The sequence below is a fragment of the Alexandromys fortis genome, unplaced genomic scaffold, assembly GCF_014885135.2.
Source record: "Alexandromys fortis isolate MF-2015 unplaced genomic scaffold, M_Fortis_MF-2015_v1.1 scaffold_230, whole genome shotgun sequence".
In the NCBI taxonomy this organism is placed as follows: Eukaryota; Metazoa; Chordata; class Mammalia; order Rodentia; family Cricetidae; genus Alexandromys; species Alexandromys fortis.
The window spans coordinates 1,009,451-1,023,648 of NW_026068206.1; the positions used below are offsets into that span (position 1 = coordinate 1,009,451).

The following is a 14,198-nucleotide window of genomic DNA, read 5'->3' on the forward strand; positions in this document are numbered from 1 at the left end:
GAGAGAGAGAGAGAGAGAGAGAGAGAGATTAATACTTTGCATTAGTATGGGTCTTGGTTTATTGATACAAATTTAAGGTCAATTTTGTTATGTGTATATTTCTGCTCTTGATTAAGGCATTGTGTTTGTGCAGCTCATTTAAAAAATGTAATGTATAATTTAAAACTACAGATAGTTAACAGATAGTCATCTATAGTGGTCAAGCTCATAGTCATGTTACTTTGGTTTTCTAGATGTACAGAGATATATTTCAGATGGATAGTTATTAAGACTAACAGAATATGGCATTTAAAATGTTTAAGAACTTGGGACTTTTCATAACAATGAGACTCATCTGCTCCTGGCAGCACCAATTACTTCAAAAGGAAAATGGGCATCGAAGAGGCTGCTTATGGAGTTTGTTAAACAATCCATTTGGACACAAAACTGCTCTTGCCTGGACTGCTTGATGTTATGCTGTATGAACAGGACATGCAGGACCCACAGAAAAATGACTGCTGAACTTGCCTACAGGTGAGACAGTCCGTCAGGGTTCCTGCTTCATGAAAGAACTGTCACACATTTTGCAGGACACAGAAGAAAGCAACTGATGACCTTGCCAGTACAAGGCATAAGAGATCTTTAAATTTCCTGCTTCATGGAAATATCTGACAGATACTATGGGCCAGTAGGCTGAAGACGGGAGCCTACAATGTTACAGAAGAACTTCAGGTAACTGTCCAGGCAGCGAGATGTGTCTGTCAATTCTCGAGTTTTGGAAGTTGCTCATAATGCACTTCCTGTTAACTTAGGTAATATTATATCCTTCGGGAGTCTTTAATGGCGTTGAAGAATAAATAGTTATAGTTTTTCTTAGTTGTGATAAAAGATAAAGTAGATATAAATATTGTAACTATAATTCTTGCTTGATAACTGTTTTGCATATTTAATTTTACTATGTTAAATTTAAAATCTTTCTTTTTATTTAGACAGAAAAGGAACTCACCAAGGCCAGCTGGCCTGGGTCTGAAAAAGCATGGGATAAAACCAGACTCGCTGAACATAGCAGACAATGAGGACTGCTGAGAAGTCAAGAACAATGTCACTGGGTTTTGATCCTACTGCACATACTGGGTTTGTGGGAGCCTAGGCTGTTTGGAAGCTCACCTTACTAGACCTGGATGGAAGTGGGTGGTCCTTGGACTCCCCACAGGGCAGGGAACCCTGACTGCTCTTCAGGCTTATGAGAGAGGGGGAGTAGATTGGAGGAGGGGGAGGGATATGGGAGGCGGTGGCGGGGAAGAGACAGAAATCTTAAATAAATAAATAAATAAATAAACAAACAAACAAACTATAAAATAAAAAAAAGAAAAGGAAAGGTGATGTGAGGTTTCCCTCTACATGCTACGAATATAGCTGAAAGTTAATTATGTAATAAGAAAATTCAACTTAGTTTATCGGTAAACAAAAAACAAGACTATCCATTTCATAAATAGCCTTGCACCTGACTGAGAAGCCATTGATAAAGGCACTGGGACTTGTTTTTACGGCATGTTCTGGCTTTTGGGACCCTAGTCTATATGAATGCACAGCTTCCTAGGCCTGGATGTAGGGTGGAAGGCCTTGGACTTCCCATAGGGCAAGGTACCCTGCCCTCTCTCAAGCAGGGTGGGAGAGGGAGGAGGGGATGTGGTGGAACGGGAGGGGATTGGGAGGAGGAAAGGAAGTGTAAATAATTGAATGGAAAAATAAAAATTAAATTAACAGCCTTGCACATAATAGGTACTTACTAAATATATGCTGAAATGAATAACCAAATTAACTTAATAGGAAAACATTATGCGCTATAGATGTTATGTGTTCAAACTTTGTGCTCTAATTGGCTTATAAACTGAAACCAAAAACTAGTGTACTATGCATAAACTGTACTATGCAGTAAACTTTTTCTATGAATGAACTTCCTTTATGTCTTCCTCAAAAAAAACCTAGCAAGTACTCATAAATTTTTCCTCAAAATAAATTTAGAAGTTTAGTAGATTACAGGCTATTTTCAAAATGGCAAGCTTCCCATTAACATCAATGTGTGTAGTGTGTGTGTGTGTGTGTGTGTGTGTGTGTGTGTGTGTGTATACTGGGAATAAATGTGTTATCCAAAGTTACTTATGTTTAAGGGTGAATGTCTTCTTAATAAACACAAAACCTTTTATCATTTCAGATTAATTTTTGAAATAAATTCTTGCACAGGACAACATACCAAAAAATAAAACTCTGAGCTAGAATATTGGACTAATTTAAAACTCATAACAGAAATAAATTGAAGCTTCTTCACATGGAAGCAAAACGTTCATCTATAATTACATATTTAATATCTCCCACTATTTTAGCTTGATCTCCTAGTATTATTATAAATAATGCAAAACATCCTAGTGTTTACTAATATATACATGACTCAGATATGGCTATGAAAATTTGGGATTACTTGACAAGTGTTAGTACAAAACATTTATAATCTCAAATATTGTTTAAGTTAGTAACTATGATGAGAGATAATGTGATTATATACATGTGATAAATATAAAAATGAGTACATAATACATCCACAAAAATAGTAGCTCTTATATGCCTTGATATCATATGGTATATAATTCATAATTACTAAACACACAGCATAGTAAAACTGATCAATAATGCAGGATCAAAATGAATGAGGAAGCATTTCTGTCTCATTTATTTAAAACACAAAACTTAAATAACTAATTTTAAAAATGCCTTCAATAAGTCAAAAAAGAGAGTCCTTGAAGTCTGACATATATCTTCAAATGAACTTTTAGGTGACAACTGGGTAGAACTAAATTTCTTAATACTGAACTTAATGGAAATTGAATCAAAGTCAAGTTTCCCTAATATTTATACTGTTTCAGTGTTTGTATGTATATACTTTCATAAGGATAGTCATCTAACATACATACAAAATAACAACTTATGGGTAGCTATGTTAAGCTTTCTTATGAATAATTTAATAGGGCATTAAACTCCACTATCTTTGGCCCACAGTATAGCTCAGGGTAGAGTACTTGCCTAGCAAGTATAATGCTCTAGGGTCACTCTCCAGTAACACTGGGAAAAAAGAAAACAAACTGACTTATAATTCTTAGAATAGGGATTGTGTTGGCTTCATTTATATACCGCACTACTGAAGGCCAAAAAGAGATGATGATACAGTTTTACCCAATGACTGTGGAGTTGTTTTAATGACTTTATTTTAGTACAACAGAGTATCACACAACTGATAGAGAATATAAATAATGCATTAGTGGTATAATAATTTAAATTTATCCAAATACTGTTTGTTATGGCAATACTATGTTATTTAGACAAATGTGGAAATTCTACCAAAATAATGCATTAGTGGTATAATAATTTAAATTTCTCCAAATACTATTTGTTATGACAATACTATGCTATTTAGACAAATGTGGGAAACAGAATTCTACCAAAATATCTGAAAGCTCTGAATCTAACATATTGCTGTAAGCTATAATGGTTATAACTGTTAATCCAATACACCTTTTATACAAACCCATAAACACATGAGTGGAAAAATAGCACAGATGTTCATCTCTAATGCAATTTCCATTCAATTTCCTAAGTGCGGTCCCTGTGTGCAAACTAGCTTAACGTTATGTTTAGCTTGCAAATTCTTTTAATAAATAATGAATGCAATAAAACTAGAAGATCAATGGCAAGCTGAGAAATCATATAAAAAAAAAGCCTTTTGTGTTCAGGCTGTTGCCCATTTCAAACTTTAATCCAGAGACAGATCAATATTACTTCTTTTTTTTTCTTTTTAACCCATCACATAAATAGCACATAGACCAAATGTAACTTAAATGCTGTTACCAGTTGCCAGAAACCTGATAAGATCATAGGACACAGATGCAATTGAATGTTCAATACCTTAACATACACGCTGCACTATATAGGAAGCAATAAATTGGTATAGAAATGAAAAAGGTCATACAGAAATAAAACCACTGTATGTCATTATTTTTGAAACTTTCCAATGCTATTTATTTTCCAGTAGTGCAATTAAAAACTTTTCAATAGAGTTTTCACTAATATATTAAATAATCACAATGGCCAAAAGAGTACATAGATAGAAATAATTTCAAACTCAAGTTTCCTATGTAAAAAGAATTTTTAATTTTCAAAACTAATTTTAATTGATAGAATACATTATTCCTTTAATTAGGTAATGGGGAAGATACTTCATGTAAATTTGAGTTAGAATATTACTGAGACTTCAAATTAATTGGGGAAAATGAATCATGTTTCTTAGTATACTTATGTTTCCATTAGAGAAGGAAAGATGGAATCTTGTCTTATCAAATCCTTTTAGACAAGCATTTACTGTTTGAAAAGAGGCACCCAAGTCAAGTACCACACGTGCTGCACTAATGTACCAGTCTAAAGAACTAAATAATTTCATGGCATTAGTCTTCTTCCATTTATTAATTCTTGCCTATTTAGAACATTAGAACACTTCCCCTGGGCTTTCAGTAAAAGAAAACATTAAGAAGTCATAATTTATATCAGAACATAATTCATGTCAAAGAATCTAATTCAGTGTATTAGGCTGATACCTTTGTATGTGTATTTATGAGAGTTTTACGGCATGATTATAAATGATTTTACACTGAACTTAAAATTTCAGGGTTATGTCTTACAACTGCACACTTCGTGTAATTATAAGTAGCAGTTATGTTAAGAGCAGAAATGAATTTAAATAATTGTGTAAAAACAATAAATACGTATATGATTATATTCATTCCGCCAATGTGGATGTGATGTCTAATATATACAAAGTATTAGGATTAGTGATGTTTTATGATTAATATTACTGAAGTGAAATAATGATTCCTTAGATTTTATTGTATGTAAAAAATTCAGTTACTCTTTAAATATGCTATATTCAATTTTATATAAAATAATTTATGTTGAACCTTGTATCCTCAGTCTTGGTATAATAATTTCACCAATTATAATATATAAGTTTAGCATTAAAAAAGAAAGAGATGAGACATTACAGTAAAGACATGCACAGGTTTTAAACAAAGTTTTAAGAACCGAGATAACTATTCGGTTAAGTTCATAACTTTCTTTTCATACTTGATTATAGCACATAAGCCACATGTGAACCTCTGAAATTACTACCTAAAGATAAAGTTTTGGAAAGATTGATTATCTGAACCTCATCATTTCACATTGTTTCTTGATGTCCTAGTCAAATTAACAATACACTGGTGTTTAAAGAATGTTATAAATTTCTATAAAGAGAATCTCTTTCTAAAAACCTATTCATTATATATGCTGATGATGAAGTTCCAGGCGTTGCACATGCTAGTCAGGTGACAGACCCTCAAGCCACACCCCCAGCCTTAAATGTTGCTGTCTTAAAATATATATTCGTGGCAAAAATAAACAAATCAAAGACGGAATTTCCTTTGAATTTTTTTCATTTTCAAATATCTGATACTAATTTAAAAGTTGATCTCCTACAATATTGTCTCATCCGTGTTTCATGTCAGTTGACACTTATTTTTCTCTGAAAATCAATATAATGAGACAAGAGGTTAAATGTGAAAGGAAGGAAGTTATGATGTTTAATGAAGGGAAGTAACGTCAATATAATTATATGAAGGTCCTCTAGGTGTATGCATATGCTCTTCTCTAGTCTAAGATATTAAACTACAGAGGTCACACTTATGGTTAAAAATGTTTTATGGTTCACAAAAATCATAATATAAATACATTATATATGCTAAGATGTAATAAAATTTTCTAAGGTTTTTTTCAGGCTCACAAAGTGAGGAAATGATTAATACACAATAAATAGACTGAAGGGTTCCAAATCCCTTGGTAAAACTATATTGCAGCTGCATTAAGCCAACAAAAAGCTTATTAGTACGGCTTTAAAAACTAACACCCTTCTATAATCAATTTGTATAGAGTATTATTCTACTTACAATGAAATTTTCAATGTGTTCCAATAATATATTACTAATTCTCATTTTTTGTTTCATGATTAAATATTAATGGACCAGCATTATGAAGCATCTACCCTCTATTTAAGTTTCTAATATATTGTTTTGCCATTTTAAAAATGGTTAAAAAATAGTATGAAAATTAAAAATCCTTCTCAGAAAAATCTTATGACTGCTTTGATATTTTACTCTGATAATATATAAAATAATATAAATGTAGTTGTTCTAGCAGAAAATGAAAAAAAGGGATGCCGCCACTTTAAAAGCTTCAATCTCTTTGACATTGCTGGCAGTGTATGGGAACATTAATGCATCTGTCATGATAACAAGCTAAGAATAACATCTAGACATCAAACCGAGCAGAGAATCCATCTGAAGTGATTCATTCAGATCTGTCTCATTGATTTATTAAACACAGGGCAACATCTGCAGCCTCACAGAGCCGCTTGGTGAAATTAATGCAAGATCAATTCAAATGGAAAAAAGTGTAAAAGAGATAAATCAAAACACAATTTGCATGCAGTCCCACAATCAGGCTTATTGGGTGCAAATGTTCAATTTCCCTTCCAAAACAAATGTGTTTAAATGTTGTTTTATCTTTGTAGAATTGTGTGATCTTATGTGACAGTGAAGAGTTTTGCAGGTTGAGCTGGTGAAATGGAAAAAAAGAGGAAGAAAAAAATGCTACTAGAGATCTTTTGAATATGCAACAAGAATATCATTAATACCTAATTGTTTTGCTTTCGGGATGACTTTTAGCCATAAACACAATATAGTCAATTTTAGATCAACCAGGTTGGTTTAAGCACATTTGAAATACATAAAAGGGAAAATTCCAAATAGCATTTATCTTTGGAAACACTGGAGATCTATATTGCCAGCTGAAAAGTATTGTGATTAGGGATCATCACAATTATACTCATCTACAAGAAGCATTTTTAAGGCACCCAAACAAAATAAGATTACTTAAAATAGCATTAAATAATTCAAACTTCATGCCTTCTTCAAATAGCAGGAATTTTTTACATAAAAAGACATAAAAGACAATCACATTCTAATTACCTATTGACATTCATGTACTGTGTGTGAATTGAGAATAATATGACATATAAAGCTCCAAATATGCTCTATCACGTGCCTCACCTAAGATGTACATATGTGAGGTAAACATGAACAGTCAGTCAGTAACTAGAGTACCTAGCTAATTTTTTTTAAAAAGTAGGAAGAAATGTACATTTAAAATGAAGATAAACATTAAAGTTTTATACATTGACATATGACTGCAATGCTATAATTGTAGTATTAACAGCATTCTCTTAATAGAAGACTAAAGATTGCTGTTATGTGGCTGATTTTAAGAGACAATGACTACCTCATCTCCACTCTATGAAATAAGAGACATGCATTCATTACCCAGATTCATTTCTATAACAGTTTCATTATCTATGAAAATAGCTGTAATACTAAGTACCAGCCCAGGAAAGTTACACAAGCTCTTTAAAAACTTGATGAAGCTGAATTTTATTGTCAGTGCAAAACAACAGTCAACTATGTTACTCTGTATGGATTGTGAACGCTAACGGATGCATCGAGATTTAATGCAAAGTCAAATTCGTTGAGTGCTTACAATAACCATCTTTCTAGTATTTGAAAACAGTTTAAATATCATAATTGCCATTAAATTCACACTAAGTTACTCCAACATCAAAAACCCCACGTGTTCTGTGTATATACTGTCAAATAAAATCTAAGTGAACCATTGGGAATTTCAATTGTAAAGACAAATTTGTTTGAATAATGTCAAATAATGTCTCCAAATAATTATAGTAAGGTTTTCTTAACCATACACTCTTGTTTTTTACAATCATTTATTTAGCTTTACTTGTGACTGAATAAGAGTTAATTAATTTTCCCCCCCAAATGAAACAAAATGTTGATCCTGAAATCTGGCAATGTTACTTTTATGTAGGCAAGTAGGGTAAAACGAGATATCACTAGAATATATTGATCTATTTGCATATTTAGTAAGAGCAATTTGTCATTCAGTATATGACTGCTCGTATATTAGGAAGAATGCAGTAAGGAAGATCCAGTACACAAAGAGTAGAGATTTTACACATAGGCTATCTGAATTTGCCTTCTCTGCCATAAAAATTTCCAAATTTTCTTGTAAAGCAATGAAACAAAAAATGTCTTCAAAATCTTAAAAGAAGATATTTTTCCATAATTGGGGATCTTTGAATCATCATTTTCTTAAAAATCTTCAAAATAATGTCTTCATTACTAAGTTTCAAGTAAAAGAACAGAAAGAGAAATGTTGTACAGCCCTTTTCAAAGGCATCATTGCAATGATAAAAAGCTCACCTTACCTAATAGAAAAATAAATGATCACGAGTTTTGTTGCACTATTCTCTAGCAGTTGAAGTGCACATAATTTCACAACTTCTTTTCTGAGAAGACAACTTTGAGTGTTTCAACAACTGGCTAAAACAAATGATACTAATAGAGTTCTTATCATGAGTACTATTAAAAATGGTTATATATACATATAGATATTGATCACTCATGTTTCTTCAATGTGGATTGCACTGAACCATATCAAAAAGCAACTTCAAGGCAATATATTAGAGTTTCTGAAAATAAGAAATTTGAAATGATCAATTTTATATGAGATAACATAGAGAAGAATACAAATTAAAACATTCTAGTCAGGACACATACCCGTCACCAAATATTTGACAAAGAAGAAGTATGCTTATTATTCGGGAAAAAATGCCAAAAGTATCATTACAATAATAGGCCTTCGACAGTATCTTATGAAATTATATCCATCAGAATGTGTTTACACTCAACTGAATGTATACTTTTTCCTCTGTACTCTCCTCCCCTTCACCTTTAGCTAGAAGAGGTAAGTCATGAATCCTGAGGAAGAATCCTCTTTAGGCAAGTCTACATTGGGAACATCACTCCTCTTCCTGGGTACGTTTATTTGATCTTCCCCTCCTTATGACAGAATTCTGCTCTTTCACTGCATTTTTTTTCTCTTAATGACCTTGTGTCTCACGGTCTTTATGCTATTATTCTGAACCTAGTGACTATTTATACCCCTTAGTTTCCTTTTAACTGAATTAAAGTCACAGAAATATTATAGACCTGAACACTAACTTCAGATTGTATTTAAAGTAATAGATCATATAAACAATGACATCTACAGTCATGAAGCCTTTTTCATAAGCATCAAATTTTGCAAATTTATTAACACATTTATGAGGGTATGTGCATCAGTAAAATTTGCTCATGTTATTTTATCATTAATTAGATTCATTACAGTAATTGTACTTTTTCTCTATCAAAAATTATAATGTATTTGTTATATGTATTTCTGTCTGGTTGTTTTCCTCACCTTCTTTGTGTATTATATACATAAAATATTTTTCATAATTTTCACAATTGTAGATTCTAATGCTTGCAAGACAATTATTCAAAACATATTATAAAATGTAACAGAATGCACAAAGCATTGTCACAAATGATTTCCTCATATTTAATACTTTCCTATAATTGTTTTATATAAAATCAAGTAAAACTGTTAGATATGAAAATTTTAAGGAATAAATAAAGCTTAATCAGATAAAAACAGTAACCTAAAACATATTATAGCAGAGTCCCAAAACAGTATAAAATTACCTATCTCGGAATACTAAGTAATTTATCATTTTTCTCTTTGGTATCTCTCAATTTAAGAAAAGTTCTTATTCATGAAAACAATCAAAATCACAATAAAATGATAACCTATTTACTTTTAGAGTGAAATCCATAACTATTTCTCAAAAATGAATGAAAGAATCAATTATTCACAAAGGAAAATAATACCTGTATAAAGTTTTGCACTTTAGGAATGAACATGTGGGGGAGGGGAAGGGAGTCTAAGACAAGGAAAGGAGGAAGCAGAGAGATGGTGAAGGAGAAAGATGAAAATGGCTTTTCCTGTCTCCAGTTATTTGTCATGAGTGTGTCTGAATATCCGTAAAGGAATCACATGGCTTCCATCAGAACTTCTAGTAGCTCACTGAGTTTGTATATTAGTAATATTCTTTGCAGTCAAAATAAAATTTTTCAATTTTTTATAAAATATTTCTATTTTTAAAACCATGAAGGAGGTTTTCACCCTTTGAGTTTTAAAGCCATTAAGAAAATGTTCATCTTTGGAATGCTTCACCCTATACCTTATGAAAAGTTCATCTATAAGCCAGGTTTGTAAGCCTTACATGCGAATCAGGTAGGAGCTTCCATATGAACTGGTTTCTGTTCGGTTGCTTGCACACAGAAGATCGTTGCTCAAAAGAACAAGAAAGGATTCTCTTATAAGTTCTGTAGCACTGTTATTTATTGTACTAGTAAGCAACAGTTTGCCGATACATTGCCAGTACATTTCCGCTAAAGATAGCAATTTGGATTTTACAAATGACATGACAATGTAGTTGCAGTTTCAGTCCACAGACCCAGAAATGTAATCATTTAAAGTCATAGACCTCAGCAGAAGTTCTTTATAAAATGATAAACTATGTTACTGCTTTACAGCAAAGCTCTTTGCCCCCTTTTCCATCCATGAATTGTGATTTCTCCATTTGTATATTAATCTCATATGTCAAATGATTACTTTCTGAAGATATTGCCAGACAAGAAATGGAATAAACATTGAGAAGCCTAAATTATATTTTTGAATGTCAAATTTCTCAAAGCAGTTTCTTTTTCTTTTCATTCCCCTAAGTGGCTTCGGAGTGCAAATGAACATTTAGTCTCCAATATACTTCTAAACTGTGATATGGAGGGGATATACTTATGACCTGAGAAGCTATCTATTACTGGTTAAACAATCCTCTCTTAGGAGAAATGGGATTCTTCCAACTGGTTTGTCTGCGGTGGAGGAGCTGGTAGATACTCTCAAAAAAAAATTAAAAAATTAAAAAAAAATAAAAAAGCCTACTAACTTCAGCACCAAGCTTCTGCCTAGTCTTAGCCCCAGTTTGTCATGCCCCACATTAACCTCTGCAGGTGGCCCAAAAGGGAGGATTCCAGGAAAATGGCATCTGTCCTAGCCATTTTGTAAAAAATAAGACTCATCTACTTTTCCGTGCACCAGGGAGCTTTGCACAGCGGGCATGAGCATATGTCCTTACTAGAGGTACTTCTACAAGACAGCGCGTGTCACAGGCACACACACACACACACACACACACACACACATGCGCTCTCTCTCTCTCTCTCTCTCTCTCTCTCTCTTTCTCACACACACACACACACACACACACAAACACACACACACACCTCCACCATCACAGCACATGCATCCCATACACTTTCACAACAAACATACAGGATGGGGATCAAATCACCCTCTGGGATGGATTCTAGACTTCCGTTCCCCTGCAGCCCCTAAAAGCTGTTTTCTCAGTTGCCAGCTTAGGAGCCCAGGTTACAGCTCAGCTAGCCCCCGATCACAACCACAACCACAACCCCAAGAAAGCCCTTAGTGTCCGTGTTCAGCAGAAAAACTGTCCGACCCGTATGGCCACAAAAGAGCAGGAAAGAACATCAAATAAAGAAAATAACTACCACAAGCAGCCAAAAAAAAAAAAAAAAAGCCATGCAAGACATAGGCGAAAGACTGTAAAGTTTCAGTGGAGGATTGCAGCTGAAGTTTGTGCGGGACTCTTTCAGACTGGAATCCTACCACAGAGCGCAGTCTAGAAAGGACTGCCAACTAATGAGCCCTTCTAATCCTCTCTACCCCGCCGATAACTGTGCGAAGAAGCAGGACTTAGACTCTAAAGACAAAGTTGGATGAGTGATAAGACATGCAGAAGAGGGTAAGAAGCGAGAGAGTCAAGAAATGATTGTCTCACCTGGCATTTGTGCAATCGGTGAACAAAGTTTCGAAGTCTTTTCTGGTGATGAGTTTGCAGCGGTTCACCCCTGGCTGAATGGCCCCCAGCCCGCGAAGGATTCGAACTTGCTCCACAGTACACACCACAGGGGATATGTCCAGTCTCTTCAGTTTAGTGTACACCGTGTGCAACCCTCCCACCAGGTGCTTGAGGAAAAGATCAAAGACTTGCGGCAGGCAGATCAGTTCCTGGCCGTCCATCAGGAATGAAGCCACCTTCACTCCGTGCATGTCGACCATCCGGCACTCGTTACTGTTGGTGTTGCTGCTGCCAGCGCTGCCACCACCAATCCCGCCACCCCCGACACTGCCACTGTGGTTATTGGCCATGAAACTGTTGATCAGATTAGGGGCTAGACGCGGGGGCTCCCCTGGAGACGAATACAGAGGTTCAGCGCGGAATAAACCCCCCGGGACGCCGGCGCTGCTGGAAGTTGCAGAGATCACCGGAGGTGCAGAGACAGCCATGGTCACTCTGTCTGGAGCCTAGCTCTTAGGGCCCTCGCTTACTCGCCCTGACTCCTCTAGGTCCCCTCGCACTCACTCACTGACTCTCTATATCTTTCTCAGGCACGTTCCCACTCTCAGAACAGTTTGTAAGTCAGAAGCTGGCTGGCTCCAGCTCCAGCTCATCCACCACCCGACACACACAGTGAGCTGCCTCGACCCGCGGCGGCCCTAGAGCCCACCCCCACCACACCCCCTCCCGAGACTGGCAGCGCCCCCCAGCCAATGGGCCCCACCCCCTCAGCGCCCGCGTGCGCCGAATGGCTGCCGCCAGCGAGGGGTGGAGACTCCCCAGCCAGCCCCTGCCTACCTGAGGCCGTTCGGGCTTTCAGTAACTGGAAGTGGTGTACGAGAAGGGGGCGGTGTAGGACCTTCGCCAACCGCCTGGCCTTCTGAGCAGAGTCCGATTGTCGTGCACAGGTCTAGGAGGAAACTAGGTTTCCAAGCTGTCTTCTCCGAAGTAGAGGATTAGTGGGGGGTCACAAGCGGGACTAGAATGTATTTCCTTCACCCCACACCTCCAGCCATCCCGCACCGAGTTTGGTGAAGGAAAAAGTGACTTAGCTCTAATTCGACGAGCACATTTCTCCCGAACTCAGCGGGGCGCAGAGGTGCCTCCACTGAACATCCAGGAGAAAGAGTTCAGTGAGTTCACAAATGAACAACTCAGCCTTTCTCCTAGGCACCTCGCTCACTTGCTGTGATTTCGTCCTCATCCGCCGCCCACAGGTCCGCTTCCCAGACTTCTCCAACTCCTTTCCTTTAAGAGTTGCTGGGCGCGACTTTGCTGCTACTCAGGGGCATTCAGGAAGCGCGGTGGGGGGCCTCAGCGGCAGATGGGAAGATTGTTTTACAGCTTCCGCCACTGTCCTGAAACAGACAAGGGTTTTGTTTTGTTTTGTGTGTCCGTGGGGGGGGGGGGGGGGGGGGGAGCGCTTATGTGAGTGTGTGTGTGTGTGTGTGTGTGTGTGTGTGTGCGCGCGCGCGCGCGCTCTTGTACCTTAGTCTTGAAAGCATCTTGCTCTAAAGTTACCTAATGACTCAAAACCTTACACAGTTTATAGGGACAGTTGTTAACACTCTGGAACATAGCTTTTTTTTTTCTCCCTCACAAACAGGGTCAGAAGACTAGTGAGTGGCCCTGGCATTCCAAAGACTCTATATCTTAAATGGTAGCTCAGGGTTTTTCCTCTACCTATCAAATGCTCTACACTTAACAACAAGAACACACAGGAAATAAAATGCCTGAGTAGGGTACGGTTGCCTGAAGAAAAGCATTATCATTTCCACACAACATATCACAGTTAAGACACCTTATCCTAGTTGTTTAAATTCCTTGTCAAGGTTTGATTGAACTGCCAAGTATTCATTTCACTTTCCTTTCCTGGAAAAGCTGGTAGATACTGTGTTGAATTCAGGCTTCATTTGTTTACAAAACTTACCACCAACACAGCTACATAACTTTTCTGATTCTCTTTCAGAACATAAATACTTTTAGAAACTTGCTGAGTTTTATTAGTGCTAGTTGTACTTACCAGTATCTAAGAGGGGGAGTAGAAATGTTCTGTTCCTTTTCTTCACTTCCTAAGTCAAAAATGCCCTAAGTAAGATATTTCGTCTCTATCTACAAGCTTGTATTACAAATGTTCTTTTGAATCTCTTCATAGTGTCTTATTTCAAATTGAATGAGGTCAAAATGTGAAGAAGTAGTGATGATAGTG

The 14,198-nt window shown here is 36.1% G+C and overlaps 1 protein-coding gene across 1 annotated transcript in view; it reads right to left on the reverse strand.

Annotated features, from left to right (window-relative positions):
- The window catches only part of Dach2 (dachshund family transcription factor 2), a 537,829-nt gene extending 525,232 nt beyond the window's left edge, over positions 1-12,597 (reverse strand). The window contains exon 1 of the mRNA XM_050130221.1: positions 11,930-12,597. Within this exon, the coding sequence (XP_049986178.1) occupies positions 11,930-12,438 (509 nt within the window). The 5' untranslated portion in view covers positions 12,439-12,597. The remainder of the gene's footprint in view (positions 1-11,929) is intronic.
- Between the last annotated feature and the right edge of the window lie 1,601 nt (positions 12,598-14,198).